Raw genomic sequence first — 26,750 nt, 5'->3', positions numbered from 1 at the left:
TACAGCTCACTTCATCGGATGCAACTGATGATGCTGTAGCTCACGAAAACTTATGCTCAAATAAATTTGTTAGTCTCTAAGGTGCCACAAGTCCTCCTGTTCTTTTTGCGAATACAGACTAACACGGCTGCTACTCTGAAACCTGTCTTTAAAATTGATGGATCAGGTGCTCTCTCATTTTGTGGGATAACTTTTCTTGGTAGCAAGGAAAGAGTTTTGTTGCTCAGCTCTAAGATATGAAGGATAGTCGCTTTCCTGCTTTTAACAGGCAGACCCAAGGGGGAGAAGAGAGAGTATACTACCGGTGGGGGAAATATGGCTTTTTAATATGGTTAATGTTTTCAGGACTTTGGGTGTCAGGTCAGTCTCAGACAGATGCTATGGGTTGGCAGATTAGCCACTACAGTAGTTGCACTGAGCTCTGGCTTATTTTCCCATCTGGGATCTGAGATCGTCTGGCTGGACCCTCTCCTTTAACAATCTCTCTCAGGCTGGGCAAAGCTGGATGGGCTGTCTTGTCTCATTGTGCTGATCTTGTGTGGTACAATTGACCTCAGGATCAGATGAAAACCAAGAGAGACAGGGAGGTAGAACAGGAGAAAAAATAGCAGTGCAGAAAGGAACACACAAGGGAAGGGGAGACAGCAGGATCTCACATGTCTCCAGCTGGTGTCTTTGCTGGTGCGGCACTGTTGACAGGGTGTCCCTGCTGATGTTCTGAGGTCTGAACTGCATGATGATGATGATTAGACCTTTGGGGTCCATGGGCGAAGTACAGAGTCCCTCAAGTGGAGTGGAGTCCTGACTGGCATTCCCCCTCCTCCAGAAATTCCTCCATGAGGCCACACGTCCTAGCCCCCAAAGTGGCTGTTGGTTGGAATAGTCCATCCTCTCATTACTGTGTTCGCTATTTAGGCCTAACTTCCGATTTGTCAAGTTTGATTCATTAACATCCAGTCCCTTGCTTTTTTGTTTACCAGGTATTCATAGATTCCAAACCGGAAGGGACCACTGTGATCTAGTCTCACCTCCTGTATAATGCAGGACGGAGAACTTCCCCATAATAATTCCCTGAGCACATCTTCTAGAAAAACATCCAATCCACCGTGACCCTTGGTAAATTGTTCCAATGGTTAATTATTATCTCATCGCTAAAAATGTGCGCCTTATTTCCAGTCTGAATTTGTCTACTTTCAACTTCCAGCCATTTGATCATGTTATAGCTCTGTCTGCTCGATTGAGGAGCTCATTATCAGATATTTGTTCCCCATGTGTAGGTATTTATAGACTGTAATCAAGTCACCCCTTATCCTAAAAAGAAAAGGAGTACTAGTGGCATCTTGGAGACTAACCAATTTATTTGAGCATAAGCTTTCGTGAGCTACAGCTCACTTCATTGGATGCATTCAGTGGAAAATACAGTGAGGAGATTTATATCCTAAGCAAGTGAGTATGACATTTGGAAAAGCACCCATCCCACAGTGTTCAGACACCATCTGGCCTCTTGCTCATCCAGTCCTGTAATGTTGCAGCTGCCAGGTTTAGGTTTCCCTTGGCTGTGTCCAGCTGCCAGTAACTGCTCTGCCTGTGCTGTTCCAGGAGACCACGTGAAGTACCGGTTTGAGATGGAAGTTGTGAGGATGGACTTTGACTTGCAGAATGTCTGGCGAGTTTCTGACATCAACAGCAATTACAAGTGAGTAACATACCAGTCAGACCTCACCCCATATAACTCCCTGGCAGGGCAGTGTAACAGCCAGACATCTCCCCACCCCTTTCCTCACCCTGGTTAATAACCCACAGCGTATCAGCCATATGTCACTCTTCACCCTGGGTTATGGAATTGGAGCGGCACTGCACCTAAGCTAACAGGGGTAGCGTAAGTTGCAGCAAATGCTGATGTATTCAGTTTAAAAGGTGGTAGGCATGGTTCTTCCATTAAAGCATTTTGGAGTCTTGCAAAGCTGTTTCTGTTTGAGAATTCCCCATCCATACTGCTCCTTTTTTGATCAGTCATTGGCTCTGAAGTGTTCAGATCATTTGGAATAAAAAAGTCCCAGATTCCCATAAAAGAATGCACAACTCTCCTGCATTCTTTAGTCTCATTTTCTATGTCTCACAGTTTCTTTGTACTCCCCCATCAGTCTGTCTGTATCGTAGAATATCAGGGTTGGAAGGGACCTCAGGAGGTCATCTAGTCCAACCCCCTCCTCAAAACAGGACCAGTCCCCAACTAAATCATCCATCTGGTGTCTCATGTCTTATGCTTAGATTGGCCCCCTTTTGGGGCAGCGATTGTGTGGTGGGTTGCTCCCCCTTCCGAGGCGCCACCTGTTGTACTGGGGTACCACTGCGCCCGCCTGTTCCACCAGCCTGGGCTCCCTCACCCTGTCCTGCTGAGCCAGGCCCTCAAGCCTCCTCTAGCACACACACCGGTAGGGACACACGCAGCTGCAGAAAGACACTGACACTGAAATCAGCTCTACATGGGAAGACTTTCAGCTAAGGAATTGCCCAGCATTCAAGTGCACTCCCCCTCTGGAGAGTAAACCCAAAATTGTATTGTCTTGCGCTGCACAGAGAACTTACAGCGTAAGCTAATTGAAATTCTCCCTCTCCCTCAATATGGAGAGTGATACGCACAGCTTTTTTCTCTTCCCCTCCCTCCCCCCCGCCAGTTATGAATTCCACAAACTGGGTTTAAAACAAAAACAAGTTTATTAAGTATTATTTTAAGTGACTGTAAGTGATAGCAAACAGATCAAAGCAGATTACCTTAGTAAACAAAAAATGCAAACTGAGCTTAACACACTAGATACATAGGATATAAATTAGCAGATTCTCACCCTGAGTGATAAACAGGCTGGCAGACTCTTAAGGCACAAGTTGCCTTGGCTTCCCCAGGTTTTCATACACAGGCTAAAGATCTTTCTAGCCTAGGACCGTCACGTCCCATAGTTCAGTCCTTGCCCCTCTGGTGTTTCCAGGCATTATGTTGTAGGGAGAGTGAGGTTCCCCATAATGTCATTTCCCCCCTTTTATATCTTCTCCCTACTTTCTGGAAAGCTCTCTTGCTGTGACGTGGGTCAAACAGTTCCCATTGTGTAGTGCTATCTCTGAGAGGTTTCTATTGTACACAGTTCCTCGGGTAATCCTTGTGATTGTGTGCATTTCCTCAATAAACCATTAACATTGTTTGTCCTTTTTACTGTTGTACCTGAAAGGCTATTTGTGGGTGTTTTCTACCTCAGGACATGTTTCAGTAACACATACGTAGCCAAACTTCAAAACTTCACATATGACAATAGCACATACAATCCAACAAGATATTACTGTTTAGCAGATCAAGACTTTCAGAATGACACCTCACAAGGCTTACTTTGTATAAGACATATCCTAATTATATGACAGTGGTAAATATTTGGGTATCAGGGTCATAGGTGCTGCAACTCGGTGTGCTGGGGTTGCTGCCACACCCCCTGGCTTGGAGTGGTTTCCATTATATGCAGGGTTTACAGTTTGGTTCAACGGCTCTCAGCACCCCCACTGTACAAATTGTTCCAGCCCCCCTGGTCAGGGGTCACAGATTGTCTTTGTTCTGTATTTGTACAGTGCCTAGCAGAATAGGGTCCAGTCCATGGCTAGGGCTCTGGAGCGCTCCCATAATACAAATAATAAATAACAATAATAATAGTCTTGGAGCTTTAAGAAGAACTTCTGCTTTCTTTGTGCCAGGCTTCATGCCATCTGCTGCAACTAACAGCTGTATTTCCTTAAACTCAAACCAACATGTATTTCTAGTGAGCCGAAGTCCCCTTTCTTGAAACCAAACACACACTTCCCTCCATCTTTCCTCCAGCTGTTTCTCATGGTCAGTAAAGATATCCTCCTCATCCATGGACCAAACAGCTCCAGGTAAATGACCCAATACTGAATCCATGGCCTTTTGGTAAGCCCAGAGCCTTGGGAAGTCCCAGAGGAACTCTACGGTATATGCAAAAAGAAAAGGAGTACTTTTGGCACCTTAGAGACTAACCATTTTATTTGAGCATAAGCTTTCGTGAGCTACAGCTCACTTCATCAGATGCATACAGTATGCATCCAATGAAGCGAGCTGTAGCTCACGAAAGCTTATGCTCAAATAAATTGGTTAGTCTCTAAGGTGCCACAAGTACTCCTTTTCTTTTTGCGAATACAGGCTAACACAGCTGTTACTCTGAAACCTGTCTACAGTATGTGTAACCACCACAGTGCAGCTTTGTGAATTCAGGGGATAATGCCAGAAGTCTTTCTTAGCATCGAGTTTGGCAAAAACTTTTGAGACTATTAATCCACTCTAGGTACAGGGTGAGGCACTCTACTCACACCTTTATTTGCTTCTCAGTAATTTTGTCAGCCAGCATCTTAGCCAGTCCCTGGTTCACAACTTGTGTCCTGGGTATGGACAGTGCCATAGCTTGTGGACTACTGGTGTGACTTTGTCGTCTGCTGTCACCTTGTGACAATATCCATGACTTTGCCCAAGACCTTTGAATTAGATTAGTACAGGAATACAATTTGTATGGCATCGTTCTCTGGAATTTACTGTTTGTTTCACCCATCTCCTCACTGGTGCATGTGTAAATCAGAATTGCTTTGCAGGGCTTTGGTGCTCCCTTCTGTCACAATAACTGTTCTAAAAGACTATCTGGCCCCGCCCCAGTCTGTGTGAGCACACCCCCCAGGTCTGAGGCTATCACCTCTCTAGGGTGGAATCGCACGTCTCCTGCTCTAAGACCAGGCTGTGGGGCTGCAGTGCCCTGTCGCTAACTTTGATCACCTCACAGGCCTGACTTGGTTTCAGTACCTGCCTGTTCCGTTCCCTCCGGGAGATGACAGGGTGCACATTGACCAGATGGCCTCCTTAAAGCCAAGTATCATTTATTTAAATCCAAAGCATTTAAGAGAAAAGAGGTCTTAAAACAATAAGCAGACTGTGTGCATGTCGAGCTTACCAGGTGTCTATCCATCTTCCCCATGGGATCCTGGTAAGTCTAAGCTTCTTATAGACACCCCAACACTAAACCTGATTGGGAATTTTACTACAAAATGTTTTTGTTGGAAAATGTCAATTCTTTAGGCCCTAAATTTCAAAGTTGGATTTTTGTTTTCTCTTCCAACCTATATGGTACTATAAATGCAAATGGGTATCTATTAGAAAGATGCTTCCTTTTGGACATAGTAATGGGGTCATTTGTTCAGTCGGTCAGAAATAATCTTAATATAAATGGAGTTACAGTAGGAAACAAGGACCACAAATTAGCCTTATATGTGGACAACGTCATGGCGTTTGTTACGAATCCAGCTCACACACTACTAAAATTGCAAATAGAAATCTTAAAATTTGGTGAAGAGTCAGAATTTAAAATAAACGACCACACGTCAGCACTTCTGGATGTATGTGTGAGCTCAGATCTACAGAAAGAAATAAAAACTAAATATAAATGGGTAATGACTTCAGTTAGATGCCTGGGAATACACATTTCTAAAAGATTGTAAGTTATGTAATATTAATTATAGTCCTTTCGTTAAGAAAATCAAAACATCTGGAAATTGGTCAAAATATGAAATTTCATGTTAGTCAAAATTGTAATAGGTAAATTAATGTCTTGCACTGAATTAACTTCCAAACACTTCCCATTTCAGTTCCAGAAAGCCTCATAGGTCAATGGCAATTTATGATAAATAAGTTCATTTGAGAAGATGATAAATCCAGCGTTAAGCAACCTACTTTACAAAGGCCATTGCAAAATGGAGGCTTGGCTTTACCAAACATCAAGCGGTATTACCAAGCTAGTCAGATCAGAAACCTGATGAACTGGATAACACCAAACCCTAATAAGCACTGGGTAGAGATAGAACAAGTTTCTTGTTGTGCAGTCAAACGCCACGTGATCCCCTGGATAAAGAAAACCTGTAGGTCAAAATCAATATATAACCACTCTTTTTTTTTATGACAGCAACAGTAGAAATTTGGGATAATTTATTTAGAAAGCAGAACCCATACCCATCACATCCAATGTCCATAGTAGATAATATAGAATTTAACCCCAATAACAGCCTGGAAAGTTTTGACATTTGAGAACTTACAGGTATATCAGAATTCAGCCAACTGTTCAGAGACCATACATTTAGATCACTTGGTGAAATAAAACAACTCTCAAAAGACCCCAAAATTGCAGTACATCAGTAACTACAACTGAGATTTTTCAGTCCCCACAAAAAAGAAAACCTATGCAGAAAATTGACAGAATTTGAAAAACTACTCACTACATCCATGAAACATAAATGCTTACTTTCCACTACAAAGTAATTTCTAACTTACTTGGAGGAAATAACTATATTTCATGAGAAATTGGAAAGTTAAAGTAGGCATAGGCACAAAAATTGAGGAATGGGAGAACATATGAAACGGGAGGATTTCTCCATATATGGTGGATGTGCTCCAAAATTAAGACCTTTTGGAAAGCCATTGGAGGCTCCATAAGGGAAATAACAGGGTGTCAGCTGTCATATAACCCCCTTAGTATTTGTATTCAATTGTCCTGAAAACTCTGTCTTATGAAAGCCATAAAGAATTGATCATTATTTTTGTAGTTGCTGCTGGAATTACCATAGCAAGGTGATAGAAGAGGAGTGATTCTCTTAAAACTATTGGCTGGTATCAAAAGGTGGGGGAAATTCTGATACTAGAAAAGCTAACTGATTAAGTCAAAGTTCTTCCGGGGAGAAAACAAAAAGATAAGGACTAAGAAGGATGGTGGAAGTTTTTGGAGTTTGCTGGAAGAGGGTCATCACTGGCCACCAAACCAGGAGTTTGAGAACTTCTGTTTGAATACTGAGAAAGGGAGAAACCCCTTCAACAACAGTCACAATTAAACTTAGAATTAAGATATTAAAATAAGGAAAATAGATAAGGAAATAGGAACAAAGCTAAATATTGTGTAAAAGTTATGATAGGACAACTAACAAACAGGTTATGCATCTAAATGTAAGAAAATCAGAAATTTGGACCTAAACATGAGATAATGAAAGACTTGAACCAACACAGTCAACTGACATGGCAGAAGAGAAAGACAGAATAGAAAAGCATCAGTCACAATATGTGATCAATACCGTAAAGTAGAAGAAAGTGACTAGTAGCAGGTCTCATCAGTACGGCTTCAGGGACTTCCCATGGGCCAGTTGATATCTTTGTGTTTATACTAAGCTTATCGCTGTTTAATCTGTAAAGCAAATTAAATATGATTTGTTATAAAAGAATGGATCTGTTAATAAATACAATGTTAAAAAGGGAAAATGTCAGTTAATCAGAACAAAGGTTTTTTTTATGGGAATGGGGAGGGAGGGAGAGCAAGTGCCCAGAATAACAAGCAGTCTGGTGGTCAGGACGCTCCCCTAGGTTGTAGTCTCCCGCATTCCAGGTGAGTGCCCTGACTACTAGGCTACTGGCTATTCTGGGCTCTTTCTCCTTCGAAAGGGAGAAATCTTGAAATCTCAAAGTTTCAAGGGATAGGAAAACTGTTTGGTCAATGTACATTGACCAAAGTGTTGGTTGAAGTTCTCCGACTGGTTTTTGAATGTTACGATTCCCGATGTCAGATTTGTGTCCATTTATTCTTTTGCATAGAGACTGTCCGGTTTGGGCCATCTTGATTATCACTACAAAAGTTTTTTTTCTCCTGCTGATAATAGCTCATCTTAATTAATTAGCCTCTTACAGTTTGTATGGCAACTTTCACCTTCTCTGTATGTGTATATATATATCTTCTTACTATATGTTCCATTCTATGCATCCGATGAAGTGGGCTGTAATAAATGTTAGTCTCTATGGTGCCACAAGTACTCCTGTTCTTTTTGCGGATACAGACTAACACGTCTGCTACTTTGAAACCTCTCCCACATGTCCCAGCACTCATTTTGACTCCTTGACCTGGAGGAGTGTTCCATTTGTCTCTCTTTTTTCCCTGTCCCTGTTTAGGGACAGGTTGGCTTGCTTTTACAAGGCTTGGGGCTCAATCACCACCAACAGCTGGGTCCTAAGCACCATCTGATCGAGCAGTGCCATCCAGTTCTTCTCCATCCCTCCCCATCCTCCTTCAGGGACCCCTCTCGCAAGATACTGCTCCTCAAGCAGGTGTGCTCTCTGATGGTGCTGGGGGCGGTGGAGGTGGATCCACCAGAACACCAGGGTCAGGGTTTCAATTCCTGCTACTTTCTGCTGCCCAAATCAGGGGGAGGGGTGGAAGACTAAAACCCATTCTCAACCTTCGCAGCCTCAACACCTATATCGGGTACATGGGGTTCTGAATGGTCACTTGATCAACAATCCTCCCTGCGTTCTCTCAGAACAACTGATTTGCTGCCCTGGACCATCAGGATGCCTACTACTTTCACGTGGCAGTTTTGCTGAGCCACAGAAAATCCCTTAGAATTGTCGTAGCGGAGCGCCATTTCCAGTATACAGTGCTTCCGTATGGCCTCTCTTCTGCTCCTCGGGTTTTTAACAAATGCATGCTTGTGGTGATGGCATACCTCAAGAAGAAAGGGATCCACATCTTCCCATACCTAGACGACTGATTACTGAGGGCCAGGTCCAGAGATGAAGTCCTTTCCCATGTTGACACTATACTATGCTTGCTCAACCATCCGGGTCTCATCCTAAACACTAGACGTTTTTGTTCCTAATCAGAAAATCAAGTTCATTGGGGCCCTAACAGACTCTGAGTTTAAGAGCGTTTGTGCCAACAAACCATTTTCAGGCAATTCACCACCTCTGTTTCAGTCTGCAATCTCAGCCCTCCATGACAGTTCTGATGTGCCTTAGGCTTTTTGGCCACACATCCGCTTGCACACAGGTGGTCCAGTTTGCAAGGTTGCATCTTTGCTCCCTTCAAATGTGGCTCAGCACGCTTTAGTGTCCAACTCTTTACTCCTTGGACAGATTGGTCCATCTCCCTCCACTGGTTTTGGAATCCTTGCAGTGGTGGAAACTTCTGGAGAATGTTTGTCAGGGTGTTCCCTTCTTCTGGTCCTTACCAACCAGGTCTGTTGTCACCAACACATCCCTAATGGACTGGGATCGCTGAAAGTTCAAGGTCAGTGGTTGGAGTAGCAGTCCTCACTACATATTGAAGTGTTGGATCTTCAGGCCATTTACAATATGTGTCATAGAATCATAGAATATCAGGGTTGGAAGGGACCTCAGGAGGTCATCTAGTCCAACCCCCTCCTCAAAGCAGGACCAATCCCCAACGAAATCATCCCAGCCAGGGCTTTGTCAAGCCTGACCTTAAAAACCTCAAAGGAAGGAGATTCCACCACCTCCCTAGGTAACGCATTCCAGTGCTTCACCACCCTCCTAGTGAAAAAGTTTTTCCTAATATCCAACGTAAACCTACCCCACTGCAACTTGAGACCATTACTCCTTGTTCTGTCATCTGCCACCACTGAGAACAGTCTAGATCCATCCTCTTTGGAACCCCCTTTCAGGTAGTTGAAAGCAACTATCAAATCCCCCCTCATTCTTCTTTTCTACAGACTAAACAATCCCAGTTCCCTCAGCCTCTCCTCATAAGTCATGTGTTCCAGTCCCCTAATCATTTTTGTTGCCCTCTGCTGGATGCTTTCCAGTTTTTCCACATCCTTCTTGTAGTGTGGGGCCCAAAACTGGACATTGTACTCCAGATGAGGCCTCACCAATGTCTAATAGAGGGGAACGATCACGTCCCTCCATCTGCTGGCAATGCCCCTACTTATACATCCCAAAATGCCATTGGCCTTCTTGGCATCAAGGGCACACTGTTGACTCATATCCAGCTTCTCGTCCACTGTAACCCCTAGGTCCTTTTCTGCAGAACTGCTGCCTAGCCATTTGGTCCCTAGTCTGTAGCAGTGTATGGGATTCTTCCGTCCTAAGTGCAGGACTCTGCACTTGTCCTTGTTGAACCTCATCAGCCTTCTTTTGGCCAATCCTCTAATTTGTCTAGGGCCCTCTGTATCCTATCGCTCCAGTGTATCTGCCATTCCTCCCAGTTTAGTGTCATCTGCAAACTTGCTGAGGGTGCAGTCCACACCATCCTCCAGAGCATTTATGAAGATATTGAACAAAACCGGCCCCAGGACCGACCTTTGGGGCACTCCGTTTGATACCGGCTGCCAACTAGACATGGAGCCATTGATCGCTACCTGTTGAGCCTGACAATCTAGGCAGCTTTCTACCCACCTTACAGTCCATTCATCCAGCCTATACTTAGTTAACTTGCTGGCAAGAATACTGTGGGAGACCATATCAAAAGCTTTGCTAAAGTCAAGAAATAACACCTCCACGGCTTTCCCCTCACACTTCTCTGCACCTTATCGGGGCTCAGTGGTTCACATACATACCGACAATACCACTGCAATGCATTATGTGAACTGGCAAGGGGGAACATGCTCCAGGATGCTCTGCCAAGAGGCAATCAGGTTGCGGCAGTTTTGCATCAAGAAGAGGAGCATTCGGATAGCCGACCACTTGCACGGGGTCCAGAATCAGCTCATAGACTGTCTCAGCAGGAATTTTTCCCCCAAACCATGAGTGGTCTCTGAAAACAAATGTCTGGGTAATCTCCGCAGCTTGGGGCATTCCAACAATCAACCTGTTTGCTACAAGGGACAACAAGAAATGTCATATGTTCTGCTCTCTCCAGGCTCCCTGTCCAATGCTTTACATCTCAGCTGGCAGTTCACTCTCCTGTATGCTTTTGCCCAATCATCCCACAGGTTATCATCCAGCTGAAGATGGATTGGGCCAAGCTCATTCTCATTGCCCTGGTGTGGCTAAGGCAGTGCTGGTTTTCCAACCTTCTCGCACTGTCAGTTCCGCCTCACGTACTGCTTCCTCTCCATCCCAACCTACTCACACAGAACCACAGTCACACTTTATGGACCAGGCTCAGCTCCCTACATCTCACAGTGTGGCTGCTTCATGCGTAAATGAGGAGGAAAAGTGGTGTGCAGCAGTTGTTCAATAAGTCCTACTCAGCAGTAGAAAGCTCTCTACTGGAATGGCCTGTTCAACTAAATGGAAGCGGTTTTCGGTGTGGCCATTGGCCTGCAGAATTCAGCCAACACTGGCTTCTATCCAGGACATCTTGGAATACCTGCAGCACCTTCAGTCATCAGGCCTTTCACGTAGCCTATTGAGAGTGCATCTGGTGGTGATATCAGCGTTTCGTCCCCCTATTCCAGGAATATCCCGTCTTCTCCAATCTCATGGTGGCAAGATTCTTAAAAGGGCTTCTTCATCTCCATCTCTGGTCCGAGAGCCAATTCCTATATGGGACGTTAACACAGTTCTAGTAGCTTTAATGGGACTTCCGTTCGAACTCCTGGCATCTTGTCCCTTTCCGCTTTTGAGTCCCTGGTAGCAATAACATCCACAAGGAGTCTGTGGGTTGCAGGCTCTGATGGCAGAGCCTCCTTATGTGCAGTTCTCCAAGGACCAAAGTAACTTTACGACCACACCCCAAATTTTTATCTAAAGTGTTGTTGTGTCTGTTCATTTGAACTAGGCTGACTACTTAACTGTGTTCTTTCCGAAGCTGCATTCATCTCCGTAGGAGCAGCGTCTCCATATGGTGGATGTTAGTCTTCATTTTCTCTGAAAATCTATCTGGATAGAAGTCAGCATTTGGTATTGCAGGCACAGTGTGCTGAAGAATCAGAGAGGGCGGTGCAGAACAGGGAAGAAAATTGGCAGCATGTGACCTCCAGAAGAAGAAAGACGAGAACGCATGTACCCCCAATGCAGATAGAGGTAAGAAACCATTTTCAAGCTCTCTGCACAGATACTACGGCGGAGAATGGTTTGGAAGAGCTATCTGAGGGAAGGGATCAGAAGACCCCATCAAGGGAGGCATGGGATGCATTGCCCTAGGGGTAGAGGCTCCATGACCAAAACTCCCAAGAGAAGGAGACGGGTGGTGGTGGTTGGGGACTCCCTCCGAAGGGGGACAGAGTCATCCATCTGCGGACCAGACCGTGAGACTTGAGAAGTGTGTTGCTTGCCAGGAGCTAAAATTCAGGATGTGACAGAGAGTCTGCCAAGACTGATCAAGCCCTCAGACTGCTACCCCTTCCTATTTCTCCATGTGGGCACCCATGATACTGCCAAGAATCACCTTGAGTGGGTCCCTGCAGACTATGTGGCTCTGGGAAGAAGGATAAAGGAGTTCGAGGCACAAGTCATGATCTCGTCCATACTCCCTGTTGAAGGAAAAGGCCAAGGTAGGGGCCATCGAATTGTGGAGGTAAATGCGTGGTTGCACAGGTGATATCAGAGAGAAGGCTTTGGATTCTTCAACCATGGGATGTTGTTCCAGGAAGAAAGATTGCCAGAAAGAGATGGGATCCACTTGACTAAAAGAGGGAAGAGCATCTTCGCAGGAAGGCTTGCTAACCTAGTGAGGAGGGCTTTAAACTAGGTTTGCCGGGTGATGGAGACCTAAGCCCTGAGGTAAGTGGGGAAGTGAGAAACCGGGAGGAAACACAAGGAGAAGGGTGCAACAGGGGAGGCCTCCTGATTCACTCTGAGAAAGCAGGGCAATCAGCTAATTATTTTAGGTGCCTGTACATGAACACAAGAAGCCTGGGAAACAAGCAGGAAGAATTGGAAGTTCTGGCACAGTCAAGGAACTATGATATGATTGGAATAACAGAGACTTGGTGGGGTAACTCACATGACTGCAGCACTGTCATGGATGGGTATAAACTGTTCAGGAAGGACAGGCGGGGGGAGAAAGGTGGACGAGTTGCACTGTATGTAAGAGAGCAGTATGATTGCTCAGAGCTCCAGTATGAAACTGGAGAAAAGCCTGTTGAGAGTCTTTGGATTAAGTTTAGAGGCAAGAGCAACAAGGGTGATGTCATGGTGGGCGTCTGCTATAGACCACCAGACCTGGAGGATGAGGTAGACGAGGCTTTCTTCAGATAAGTTTCCAGATCACAGTCCCTGGTTCTCATGGGGGACTTCAATCATCCTGATATCTTCTGGGAGAGCAATACAGCAGTACACAGACAGTCCAGGAAGTTTTTGGAAAGAGTTGAGGGACAACTTCCTGGTGCAAGTGCTGGAGGAACCAACTAGGTGCCGTGGTCCTCTTGACCTGCTGCTCACAAACAGGAAAGAATTGGTAGAAGTAGAAATGGGTAGGAACCTGGACAGCAGTGACCATGAGATGGTTGAGTTCAGGATCCTGACAAAAGGAAGGAAGGAGAGCAGCAGAATACGGACCCTGGACTTCAGAAAAGCAAACTTTGACTCCCTCAGGGAACTGATGGGCAGGATACCCTGGGAGAATAACAAGAGGGGGAAAGGAGTCCAGGAGAGCTGGCTGTATTTTAAAGAATCCTTATTGAGGTTATAGGGACAAACCATCCCGATGTGTAGAAAGAATAGTAAATATGGCAGGCAACCAGCTTGGCTTCACAGTGAAATCCTTCATTATCTTAAACACAAAAAAGAAGCTTACAAGAAGTGGAAGACTGGACAGATGACGAAGGAAGAGTATAAAAATATTGCTCGGGCATGCAGGAGTGAAATCAGGAAGTGCAAATCACACCTGGAGTTGCAGCTAGCGGGGGATGTTAAGAGTAACAAGAAGGGTTTCTTCAGGTTTGTTAGCAACAAGAAGAAAGTCAAGGAAAGTGTGGGCCCCTTATTGAATGAGGGAGGCAACCTGGTGACAGAGGATGTGGAAAAAGCTAATGTACTCAATGCTTTTTTTGCCTCTGTCTTCACAGACAGGGTCAGCTCCCAGATTGCTTGACTGGGCAGCACAGCATGGGGAGAAGGTGAGCAGCCCTCAGTGGTGAAAGAACAGGTTAAGGACTATTTAGAAAAAGCTGGACATGCACAAGTCCATGAGGCCAGATGCAATGCATCTGAGGGTGCTGAGGGAGTTGGCTGATGTGATTGCAGAGCCATTGGTCATTATCTTTGAAAACTCCCGGCGATCGGGGAGGTCTCGGATGATTGGAAAAAGGCAAATATAGTGCCCATCTTTAAAAAAGGGAAGAAGGGGAATCTGGGAACTAGACTGGTCAGCCTCATCTCAGTCCCTGGAAAAATCAAAATGGACTCCTGAGGACCTGCTCCATGAAGCACTTGGAGGAGAGGAAGATGATCAGGAACAGTCAACATGGATTCACCAAGGGCAAGTCATGCTTGACCAATCTGATTGCCTTCTATGATGAGATAACTGGCTCTGTGGATATGGGGAAAGTGGTGGATGTGATATCTCTTGACTTTAGCAAAACTTTTGATACGGTCTCCCACAGTATTCTTGCCAGCAAGTTGAAAAAGTATGGATAGGATGAATGGATTGTAAGGTGGACAGAAAGCTGGCTAGATTGTCGGGATTGATGGGTAGCAATCAACGGCTCGATGTCTAGTTGGCAGCTGGTATCAAGTGGAGTGCCTCAGGGGTTTTATTCAACATCTTCATTAATGATCTGGATGATTGGATGGATTGCAGCTTCAAAAAGCTCGCAGATGACACTAAGCTTGGGGGAGAGGTAGATACGCTGGAGGGTAGGGATAGGGTCCAGAGTGACCTAGGAAGATTGAAAAGAACTTTCTTCCCTTCCAACCCTGATATTCTCTACGATTCTTTGATAATATCCTGTATCAAGACCACATATGAAATAGCTTTGGCTACACCCCGTCCGTCATTGCGAGCTCATCCTACAAGAGCGAAAGCAGTGTCAATAGCATTCCTCAGTGATATCTCAATGGTGGGCATTTGCAAGGCTGGTACATTGTCATCTGTCCGTCCATTTACGAACCATTACGTCATAACTGCATCTTCCAGGGCAGATGCACATGTCGGTAGGGTGGTTCTGCAGTCCTTGGTTAGTTGGACTCCGAACCCTGCCTCCTGGTTGAGGGGTGGTACTAGTCAGTCACTTAAGTGGAATACATGACTGCATCCGCTTGAAGCAGAAGAAGAAACAACAGTTATTTGCTGAAACTGTGGTTCTGAGACATCATGCAAATGTGTATTCCACAACCACCCTCCATCCACTCTGCATCAGAGAATAGTCTGGAGGTAGGTGCAAAGGAACTGAGGGGGGTCAGGGCGCAGGGGAGGGGCTATGGTTACAAGGCGTGAGTGCTGCCCCTCCATGGGTACTGCTAGGCAAAATTCTTCAGCTCCGATGCGCTGGGCATGCACACGCCAAAGTGGAATACATGTCTGCATTGCATCTCAAAGAACCAGTTACAGTAATTGTTTGACTTGTGGCACCTTAGAGACTAACCAATTTATTTGAGCATAAGCTTTTGTGAGCTACAGCTCACTTCATCGGATGCATACTGTGGAAAGTACAGAAGATCTTTTTATACACACAAACCATGAAAAAATGGGTAACACCCATTTTTTCATGGTTTGTGTGTATAAAAAGATTTTCATGGTTTGTGTGTATAAAAAGATCTTCTGTACTTTCCACAGTATGCATCCGATGAAGTGAGCTGTAGCTCTCGAAAGCTTATGCTCAAATAAATTGGTTAGTCTCTAAGGTGCCACAAGTCCTCCTTTTCTTTTTGCGAATACAGACTAACATGGCTGCTACTCTGAAACCAGTAATTGTTTTCTTTCACTCTCTGTGTCCATTACCACCTTGAGTCTATTTACAGTCTCACTTTCCCTTACTTCTGAGTGCACAGAATAATCTCTTCTGCCTCCTGAGTCAAGCACACTATCTCAGACAGCTTGCACGCTCCTGCTCCCTTCTGAGGCTGCTTTAGTTTAGAATTTCGGTGTCCGGTTTTTGCATTCGTGGCTTTCAGCAAACTCTAGCTCAGGGCCTCACTCCCTTACAATGCTGACTTTAGCATTTGCCTTGTGTGTGTGCGGACAGTCCCCAACGATTGCAGAGACTTACCGTTTACAGTGGCAAAATCCATATTTTGTGCATCTGCTGAAGCATCATCTTTCTGACTGACGTGTAAAGTGAGAGTGCTCTGTAAGTGTCACAGCTGCAGGCCTAGCAAAGAGTTCTGAGTTTTGCCTCTGTTGATAGTTGTGCTATTGGAACTGCCTTTTTTAGGATTAAACCCGCTTGTTGAAAGAATCTTTCATGCACTGTTTTGTGCACATGTAACCCACTAGTTAATTACAGGTCCTGCTGTGTGTCTTGGCTACAGAGAGTGAGAGCCTGTAACAGCCCCAGTGAGGGAGCTCTAGCTCAAACTGTAGCAGCTCATGCTTTTAGCTACGGAGCTTCAGTCCCTGGTGGTTTGGCCAAGATGATGGCCATCGCATACACCCTTCTGCGTGAGTTGATTTCTAGTCATGTCTGATTCAGATGTACCAAAATCGCAAGACTTGGTTAATATCCTTAGCATGTTTACATGAGTCATTGGATTGATTAGCCTTCTGCATTCTCCCTGAATTTGCAACATTCAGATATTATAATGTTATGTAGAGTAAAATATGCTTTTGCCTGTTCAAATGTACCTCTTTTGGATAGTAAATTAGCTTACAATCCCTTGTATGGGGGTTCCATGTTCCACGGTTTAGACCCTGTACACAGCCCAGTTTTAAGGGCCACCTTTGTCTCTTTCTCCCAGGCACCCCTAATTCTGGATGGGAAGAACCACCCATAGCCTGTGTTCTTGTTAGTCAAGTTCAGACAAACCTGAAGGTCTCCTCTGTTCTCGCCTCATAAATATAGTGAGGTGCATATTCCATGGCTGGGCTCTGATTGACACCTTGTCACTTTATTTCTAGACTCTGTACCAGTTACCCTCAGAAGCTGCTAGTTCCTGTCTGGATCACTGACAAGGAGCTGGAGAATGTGGCTTCCTTCAGGTCTTGGAAAAGGATTCCTGTAGTTGTGTACAGGTAAAAAAAAATCTACAATAGCTGCCCTGTTGCTCATAGTCCATTGTACACAATATCATGAACCCAACCCGTGGTGCTAGCTGAGGAATTAGAGAGGATGAGTGTGATGTCCATGTTCCAGTGAGCAATCATGGCAACTCCCTGGGGAGGGCAGCAAGCTGAACTCTGCACGTGCCTGGTTTAACTCGGTATTACTGAAGCACTTATAAATCAGGTTGTGTGTACCACCTTGCTCCTCATTGGTGCTGTTAGAGCTTGAAGGCGATTTGAGATCCCTGTAGAAGCCTACATAGGCGAAGCCCCAGTGCTACTGGCTCATATAGCTGTTATAAGTCTGTTATGCAGAAATAGTGCCGTTCTGGGGTGTGCAGCTACACGCTATACTTACGGATACTATATAGAGGGTCAGTGTGGTGCTCCCTGCCTGAAAGTGTGACGCTAGCCTGGGCCCTGCATCCTCCCCCCCCCTCCCCCCCAAATAGAAGTCAAACTACGCCTGTGCCTGAGGGTCCTCTCGCCCAGCAGCCAAAGCCCAGAGCCCCGGCACCCTGCAGAGCTTCCTGCATTGAAGAAAAGCAGCAACATGCAGCTGAGCACACCTATGCTACCTTGGTGCATGTTTTATTTGAAAAATGGTATGTGACCCGAAGACTGTTCTAACCATACACCCGCACCAGAGAACAGAGCTAAGGCGGGGATATGACCTGAACTTTTGCCTTTTTTGACTGAGTGTTCAGCTGTGCAACCTTGCCATTGTTATAACAGTTTTTGTGTAGAATTCTATGCCTCCCCTTAGTTGCTAGTAATTTACAGCCCATAGTTGTGACTCTTTGCAGGTTTGTATCAAGGTTTGAAAATGAGATGCTCGTTATGCATTTTCCTAGCCCTTAACGTTTCTTTAATGTGTCTAACTGAGGATCTCCTGACCAGGGTTTACATTGTTGATACAAATGGCCGTCATAGCTTAACCTCCGCTGTGCCTCCTGTGTTTGGTACAGAGCCATTTGATGCAGGCTTATGGATCTTATTCATGCTCATCTCCCTTGGGACAGAGATGTCTCAGAATCATTCTGTGGCAGTCTGCTTTGGCACCAATTGAACCAGCTCTGGCCTCAATCACATCAGTGCTGATAGCTGCAGCTCCAGCAGCCTATTGGACTTGGCACCAAGACCCTACATATACTGGAGAGTACCCCCAAATCCCATGTTCTCAGCACTGAGACGAGATCTGTCCCATTCCTCACTAGTAGGGCCCTGGTGACTACCAAGCTTTCCTGTCTGGAGCAGTACCCAGTGTAGCTGAAGCTTACTGAGATTTGGGCATATCTTCAGTTGGTGCTGAGAGCAGGTGTTTCTCCCTCCACTTACCCCATTTGTGTGCACACAGATTTTTTCACTGTTCATTGCCATGTGATCAGGTTCTCTTTGTGAACATTCTTTACCACTGTTGCCTTGGACAGTAGCCAACGTGTAATATCTGTAGGTGCTGGCTTCATTTTCTAGGGCACTATTGTCTGACTTCTGTCTCCTGAAGGCCAAGCCTACTATTTCAGAAAGATCAAAGGATCCCAATCAGTAGTTCAGGGCAGCTTCTCTGCTCTGTTCTGCTCCCTTCACACCAAAGGGAGTGAAACAACCCGCAAGTCCCCTGCTGGAATTCCCCTGGAGGCAGTGGGGGGGAATCCCTGGTAGGCATGAAGTCAGAGTATTTGGCCCCTATGCCTTTTTCCTACAGCTTCTTGCACAGAAGTCTGTGGTGACATTCACGAAAGTTGCATTCCCTGTGGTGATCTTACTGGCCAAACATTTGGCCATGTCTGCACTACCAATGTGTGTCAACAAAAGTGATGTCAACACCCAAAAGTCAACATAATAAAAATCGCAGTTTCGTGTTCACACTTGCTCCCTCTGTTGCCAGGTCACATCCACAGTGGGGGCACCATCATTGACAGTGTGAGCAATGCACTGTGGGTACCTATCCCACAGTCCTTCTGTCACTAGGTGTTGTGGGACGATGGAGCGGATCGCGGCTCATCTTGGGACAGTGCTAAATGTCCCATGATGCATTGCTTTCTGTCCCGGCAATCCATGGGCTTTCTTTCGTGTCATTTTTTCAACGGCCCTTGTTTGCTGTGCACCCCGGCATCTTTGTGAGAAGGGATGGATCCCACACTGCTCTCCTATGCTCTGTTAACCTTCATGAGGACATCACAGATGGCAGTGCAGTTAATCATGAAGTTCCCAACGGAAGAAGACTTGCAGTCGCCCAACATTCTGCATGATATGGATAGGATCAACTTCAGATTGTTTTTAGCATTCACAGAACAGGTGCATAGGGTAGACCGTCGCTTTTGGGTTCAGGAAACAAACACTGAATGGTGGGATCATATCGTCATGCAGGTGTGAGATGTAGCAGTGGCTACAGAACTTTCGGATGCAGAAAGCCCCTTCCTGGAACTGTGTGCAGAGCTCTCCCCAGACCTGCAGTACAAAGACACCAGAATGAAAGCTGCCCTCTTGGTAGAGAAGCGCATGGCAATCGCTGAGTGGAAGCTGGCAACTCCAGACTGCTATGGGTCGGTGGCAAATCAATTTGGAGTGGGGAAGTCAACTGCGTTAATGCAAGTGTGCAGGACAATATATCACATCCTGCTACAAAGGACCGTGACTCTGGGAAATGTGCGTGAAATAGTTGACGGCTTTGCAGAAATGGGTTTCCCTAACTGTGGAGGGGCAATAGATGGCACACACATGCCAATTTTGGGACCAGACCACCTTGCAATGGAGTACATCAATAGGAAGGGGAACTTCTCCATGGTGCTGTAGGTGCTTGTGGATCATCATGGGCATTTCACTGACATCATTGCATGGTGCTCTAGGAGGGTGCATGATGCAGGCATCTTCTGGAACACCAGCCTGTACATAAAGCTGCAAGCGGGGACTTCCTTTCCTAACCAGAAGATTATAGTGGGGGGTGTTGAAATGCCCATAGTGATCCTGGGGGACACTGCGTACCTCTTTGTAGCCGTGGCTCATGAAACCTTACACGGGACACCTGGACAGCAATAAGGATCGATTCAACAACAGGCTAGGTAGGTGCCGGATGACAGTTGAATATGCCTTTGGCAGATTAAAGGCACACTGGTGATGCCTTTATGGCAGGTTGGACCTCACTGAGGATAATATTCCTATGGTCATAGCTGCATGCTATATGTTGCATAATCTCGGTGAAGCTAAGGGTGAAAGGTTTTCTCGGGCAGAGTGCTGAGGCAGACTACTTGGCCACTGATTTTGAGCACCTAGATACCAGGGCTGTCAGAGCCCACAGGGGGTCTATTCGAATCAGGGAGGCTTTGAGGCAGCACATTGACAATGACCACCAGTAACATATATCTCTGTCTGAGTTGCTTCAATGTTGCATGACATGTAGTTTTCCTAAGGGGCAATGGTGACATTTGCGGCCTTAAATTCCTGTAATAAAGTGATTAAAATGCCTGTGCATGTATTGGCAGTGCCTACAATCTCACCTTGTAGGAAAAAAAGATGATTTATCAGTATAAAAGTTTTGCTTTTATTGCACAAGAAACAGCACATGCAAACACACAGATGCTTGGCAGGGAAGGGCAGACTCTCACAGCTGTGTTAGGTCCAGCTATCATTGTGAAAGTTGTCCAAGGGGGTGGAGTAAAGGGGAAACCGAGAAGTCCCAGAAGGTGGAAAGAAATGTGCGGGTGGAGTTGGGGGGGCCATGGAAAAGAGTTCTGAATAAGCTGCAGGGGAGGTCGAGCACTGATCTGCTCAGTCTGCAGCATTATTAAGGACTTCAGTGTCTGCGTTTGCTCCTCCATTACTTTAAGCATCTATTCAGTAGTGTCCTTAACAAACTCCTAGTTCTCTTTTCTGTCCTGCTGTTCGGGCACTCCTTTCGTTCCCTTTTTTCTGCATTGGAGCACTGCAGGACCTTCCGAAACATGGCGTCTTTGCTGCATCGTGGGCGCTTTCTTATCTGGTGGAGACACTCGGACGGGGTGCCTGGAGTGTTCATGAAGGTCACATCTGGTGAAGCACAGGGGACAATGCACAGAAGCGGGATTGTTAAATTCACGCACAGCATTGAAACATTTCTATTAAACACACCTTTTGCAACATTGCCATCACTTTCTCACTGACCCTAGCTAGGCACACATCTCTGCAAACACCCAAAGCATGGTGAGTGTTGGCTGGTGGAGGGGGGGAGCTCCACATGGGGAAAAGAGCATACGCTCTTTGCAAGGGTCGTGGTGCAGCATTCTAGGGAACAAATTCTAAAATTCTCTCACACTTTTCCATAGGCGTGGGTAATTCTAGCAGACATCTCACTGCTAGGGGTAAGCAGGGAAATGAGGGTACATCTACCCCATGCTTGTGGCTTCCACCCTGCTCCCTGTGCTTCTCGCTGATGTGCCACTTTGGTCCCTGCACAAGTGATTGCCTAATGGCGCGGGAAAGTTTCCTACAATGGGGGAAGGAACAGAGCTGCTCTGCCATGGAACCCTCGGCAGAGGATTGTCGAGTACCTCCGGGAAATTCCCGAATTTGGAGGATTCCCGTGAGATCTCGATGTGCATCAACACCCTGTTCCACTGTACTGATTAGCTACACAGGGAAATGTCCAGCTCACAGACGAGACACAGCCAGCCTCCCACGTTTCTATGCCCTGAACCCACCTCCGCACCACACAAGCCACAGCCACTTACCAGGAGTCTCACCTCCTGCTGCTTGCTCCCCAGAGAGCGACTGCTGAGATTGGCTAGACACCTCTGGAGTGGAGAACAGTTCCTGGCTGCCTGCCCCATCGAGTGACCCCGCTGGGAGCTGCACATCCTCATCTAACTCCACCTCTTCATCAATAAGGTCATCCTCTGGGTTAGGTCCTCTTTCTGCCGCCGTCGTTCCCTCCAAAGTGTCCACGGGGCTCTTGGCAGAGGAGGTGGGGTCGCCACCGCGGATAGCGTCCAGCTTCTTATAGAACCGGCAGGAGTTAGGTGAAGCACTTGAGCGACTCTTTGCCTCCCTTGCCTTATGGTACCCCTGTCTTGGCTCCTTTATCTTCTCTCTGCACTGCAGTGTGTCCCAATCATAGCCCTTTTCGCACAAGCCTCGAGAAATGTGTCCGTAGGTATCCCAATTTCTGTGGCTCAAGCGCGGCTGAGACTGCACAGCCTCCTCTCCCCATATACTGATCAGATGCAACAGCTCGGCAGTGGTCCAAGTGGGAGAGTGTTTGCTGTGATGACCCACCATGGTCACCTGGAAGATGCAAAGAGACCTCTCCATGTGGAACCAGCAGGAAATGGAATTTCAAAAATTCCCGGGGCTTCTAAGGGGGAGGGGAAGATGGCTTTTTCCCCTGGCTGCAGGGCAGTGGAGTTCAAACTGCTGACCAGAGCGGTCAGGATGGGCATTGTGGGACATCTCCCTTGAGGCCAATTAAAGCAATGAAATGAAGTGTAGTGTCTACCCTGGCAGTTTGTCGAGGAAAAAGTTGTCAGTCTCTCATTGGGGTGGATGTATTTAGTCACCAAAACTGGGCATTTTTCCTGACAAAAGTCACGTCGCAGTGTGTACGCACTCACTGTTTGGTCGACAAAGGCAGTTTTTGGCGACGAAACTTGGTAGTGTAGACAAGGCCTTAGAGTGGGAGGCAGCTGCAGTTTTGCATATTTCGATGTGCATCGACACCCTGTTCCACTGTACTGATTAGCTACACAGGGAAACGTCCAGCTCACAGACGAGACACAGCCAGCCTCCCACGTTTCTATGCCCTGAACCCACCTCCGCGCCACACAAGCCCTAGCCACTTACCAGGAGTCTCACCTCCTGCTGCTTGCTCCCCGGAGAGCGACTGCTGAGACTGGCTAGACACCTCAGGAGCGGAGAACAGTTCCTGGCTGCCTTCCCCATCGAGCGACCCCGCTGGGAGCTGCACATCCTCATCTAACTCCACCTCTGAGTTAAGTCCTCTTTCCGCTGCCTCCATTCCCTCCAAAGTATCCATGGAGCTCTTGGCGATGGGTCGCACCAAAGATAGCGTCCAGCTCCTTACAGAACCAGCAGGTCTTAGATGAAGCACTAGAGCGACTGTTTGCCTCCGTCGCCTTATGGTACCCTGCCTCAGCTCCTTTATATTCGTTCTGCACTGCACCGTGTGCCAATCACAGCCCTTTTCACACAAGCCTCGAGAAATGTGTCCTGTAGGTATCCCAGTTCCTATGCTCAAGCACATCTGGGACTGCACAGCCTCCTCCTCCCATATACTGAGCAGATCCAACAGCTTTGCAGAGGTCAAAGCAGGAGAGCGTTTGCTGCAATAACCCAACCATGGTCACCTGGGAAGATGCGATGAGACCTCTCCACACTGAGCAAACAGGAAATGGAATTTCAAAAATTCCCAGGGCTTCTAAGGGGGAGGGGCGGATGGTTGTTTACCTGACTGCAGGGCAGTGGAGTTCAAACCGCTGACCAGAGCAGTCAGGATGGGCATTGTGGGACAACTGGAGGCCAATTAAAGCGATGACATTAAGCATGGTGTCTACACTTGCAGTTTGTTAACAAATGTAGAGGGGAAAAAAGACGTCAATCTCTCGTGCGGGTGAGTGTATTTTGTCGCCAAAACCAGGCATTCTGCCCAACAGAAGTCGCCTCGCAGTGTGTACGCACTCACTGTTTGGGTTGAAAAATGGCAGTTTTGGCGACAAAACTTGGTAGTGTAGACAAGGCCTTTGAGTGAACTCCAGGGCCTTAGGCCATCTGGCTGCCAAGTTCACACCCCATTATACCTATTAGCTATTTGCTGTGTGCTTCATGGAAGCTGTGCTGCTCTTTGCTGTCAGAGGTCGGAGCTGAGGAAGTCAGGCCATCATACTTTCTTTTGTAGGCATGATCTCGGCGCACATAATGCATGAGTTGAGACATTGGCCCCTCACAATGAATCTGCTTTGAACAACGCTGGGTCCTCAAAGCAGGACGCTTGCCTCTGAGGAGGGGAACCTCGTCTTTTGCTGGCATGCTGTGTGGTGTGTCTGCAATGGGATAGCAAGTGAAACTCTCCTCTTCCTCAGGCACCAGCCCAACGGAGCTGCAATCGCACGCTGCAGCCAGCCGGAAATCAGCTGGTGGGGCTGGCGCAACGCTGATGACGAGTATCTTGTCACCTCCATCGCCAAGGCCTGTGCCTTGAACCCTGGAGCAAAGACAGCCAGTGGAACTCCCCACAACAGCACCAGCGAAGGCACTGAGGCCTGCGACACAGACTTCGGTAAGATGGGTCTCTCCCTTTTGCTTGCTTCCCAAATTGGTCTGGGTAAGGCTCTCCAGAGCTGGGTCCCACCCCAGGGATGCACTCAAATGCTTGGCAGCTGTTTCCTGGTGGCTGGGGAAGTTGGTGTTGTGGGGTGAGATTTAAATGACACCCAGATTAACTGTTTAGGCCCTTTCAGGCCCTGACTGCACTGTGCTGGGCAGGGCTTTAAACATGTGTTTTGTCAGTGTCTGGCTGCACTGGCCTAGCACCACCTGTGAAAGGCCAAGGCCCAGATGGGAGGAGTTGTCTGGATGTGGGGAAGTTCAGTCTGTCCTGTGTCTGCAGATTCCTCGCTGACGGCATGTTCGAGTGTGGAGAATGCAGGAGCTCCTCAGAAGCTGCTGATCTTGGATGCCAGATCCTACACTGCGGCTGTAGCCAACAGGGCAAAGGGAGGGGGCTGTGAATGTGAAGGTATAAAACTGCACACAGGCTGCTTAATAGCTGGTCTCATGGCATCTCCCTGCTTGGACTCTTTCTTGTTGGACCCCTTGAACACACAGTTTGGACTGGGGCTGTCTTTGTGTAGTGTTTCCAGTACACAGGTCTCTCTGGGGAGCAGTGGCAAGATTCGTACTGCCCCTTCTTCTTCTTGCTAATGTTGAGGGCCAGCTCCTTGATTACTGCAAGGCTGCCTGCTTCACTTTGTTAGGACAGGCTGCCCACCTGCTGCACATATAGCTCCCAGGGATCAGGAATGCAGTGTGGGAGTGAGGGGCAGCAGCTTCTGTTCTGTGGGCTGGATCAGAGCACCTGCAGTGAGATGCTCTGATTGCAGCAGATCCCATCCAACCTTTTCTGTCTGTTGTGTTTAGAGTATTACCCCAACTGCGAGGTAGTGTTCATGGGCATGGCCAATATCCACTCCATCAGGAACAGCTTCCAGTACCTGCGTGCTGTCTGCAGCCAGATGCCAGATCCCAGCAAGTAAGTGCCAGCTTGCTCTAATACCACTCTCCCTGCCTTTTTGTCTTCCTCACCCTCTGGAAATTCTTATCTCCTCATTCCCATCCAATCCCCTGAGCCAGGTTGCCAGCTCAGGAATCAGAGAGGTTTTCTCCTGGGCGTGTTTACAGAGCTTGAGCATTGTGTTTCCTGTGATCCGTATTTACTATTGGGACATTGTTTCCCTGTACTTGGGGATACCGTGAACACACCACTCTCCTGTGGGCTTCAGAAGAGACCTTGTGGCTTTTGTGTCCAGAAAAAGTAGGATTTGGGGGCTGGATTCTGTTCTTCTTCCTGAGTTGGCTGGTTCCCCTCTGTGGGAGCTGGTGGGGGAAAGGCAGCAGCATTTACTGAGGGCTCCAAAGAGTCTTGGGATAGACATGTCCTCTAACAGAGATCTAACAAGCCATTTTCTTTCCTTTTACGTGCACTCTAGCTGGCTTTCAGCCCTGGAGAGCACCAAGTGGCTGCAGCACCTCTCAGTCATGTTGAAGACAGCAGTTCTGGTCTCAAATGCAGTTGACCGAGAGGGGCGCCCAGTGCTGGTTCACTGCTCGGATGGCTGGGACAGAACCCCGCAGATTGTAGCACTGGCAAAGATTCTTCTGGACCCCTATTACAGGACCATGGAGGTACCATACAGTAGTGCTGTTCTGTTAGTTCAGCTTCTGTTAAGAAGTTGCTTGTGCCTGGATGAGCATCAGACAGAAGTAGAAAAAAGAGCGTGGAGTGGAATTGTATTACACAGTAAAGCTGCTTTGCAAAATGTCACAATGCAGGGTAACTGTACCCTGTATATATTCCCCCTCTGTGATCCTTCAAGGAGACCCACGCTAGGGACCCGGCTCCTCAGCAGTCACCTCTCTTGGGCAGAGACGTTGGTCTGTCTCCCTCCTGACTGGGATTGTCCAGGCTGCTCAGTTCCCTGCCTAAACTGTGATATCTCTAGAAAGCCATGCCTTCTAAAAGGACAGCTTCTGCACTTCGCTTTTTTTCTAGAGTCTATGACCAATGTAATGGGTTGCAGTTATAAGTTACTATGCAGCTCTTTATAAGCAAGCATATTTATTCTTAAAGTGAAAGCATTACAGGAAAAAATATATTAAAAACAATAAGAAACTACATGCATGCCAAAAAACTTACCAGAGGTCACCCCAACTCCAACCTGAGCTCTGGCAGGTTGCAGTCCTTCAAAACCCACAACTGGATTTTCATCGTGGTTACCAGTTCTTATCTGTCTCAGATTCAGACCCACCATGAATAGTTCAGTCTTTCCTTTATATAGCTTGGACCTTTGATCTTGGCCTCTTATAACAATTGATCAGCAGACAATGGCTCACTCTTCGGGGCATAGCTTCAAAAGGCTGGGTTTTTGCATAATCAGAGGTGGGGAATTTGCATTCAGTCCCCACTAGATATTTCCCAGGAAAACCACTCACCACTTTTTGTTCCAAAAGCCCATTCTTGTTTGGCACATTGTTAAACAAAGTCCTTTGAACCTCCAGGTCTCACATCTGTCACATCTCCCCACCTTC

General features: G+C 46.8%; 1 protein-coding gene across 1 annotated transcript in view; it reads left to right on the top strand.

Moving 5' to 3' along the window:
* The window catches only part of MTMR4 (myotubularin related protein 4), a 127,701-nt gene that overhangs the window by 90,510 nt on the left and 10,441 nt on the right, over positions 1 to 26,750 (top strand). The window contains exons 8-13 of the mRNA XM_077836511.1: positions 1,600 to 1,696; positions 16,812 to 16,925; positions 24,026 to 24,222; positions 24,553 to 24,681; positions 25,083 to 25,194; positions 25,652 to 25,847. Of these exons, the coding sequence (XP_077692637.1) occupies positions 1,600 to 1,696; positions 16,812 to 16,925; positions 24,026 to 24,222; positions 24,553 to 24,681; positions 25,083 to 25,194; positions 25,652 to 25,847 (845 nt within the window). The remainder of the gene's footprint in view (positions 1 to 1,599; positions 1,697 to 16,811; positions 16,926 to 24,025; positions 24,223 to 24,552; positions 24,682 to 25,082; positions 25,195 to 25,651; positions 25,848 to 26,750) is intronic.

Source organism: Eretmochelys imbricata, chromosome 17 (genome assembly GCF_965152235.1).
Source record: "Eretmochelys imbricata isolate rEreImb1 chromosome 17, rEreImb1.hap1, whole genome shotgun sequence".
NCBI classification, from domain to species: Eukaryota; Metazoa; Chordata; order Testudines; family Cheloniidae; genus Eretmochelys; species Eretmochelys imbricata.
The sequence above is the reverse complement of the archived record's forward strand: the minus strand, read 5'-3'. Positions and strand labels throughout refer to the sequence as shown.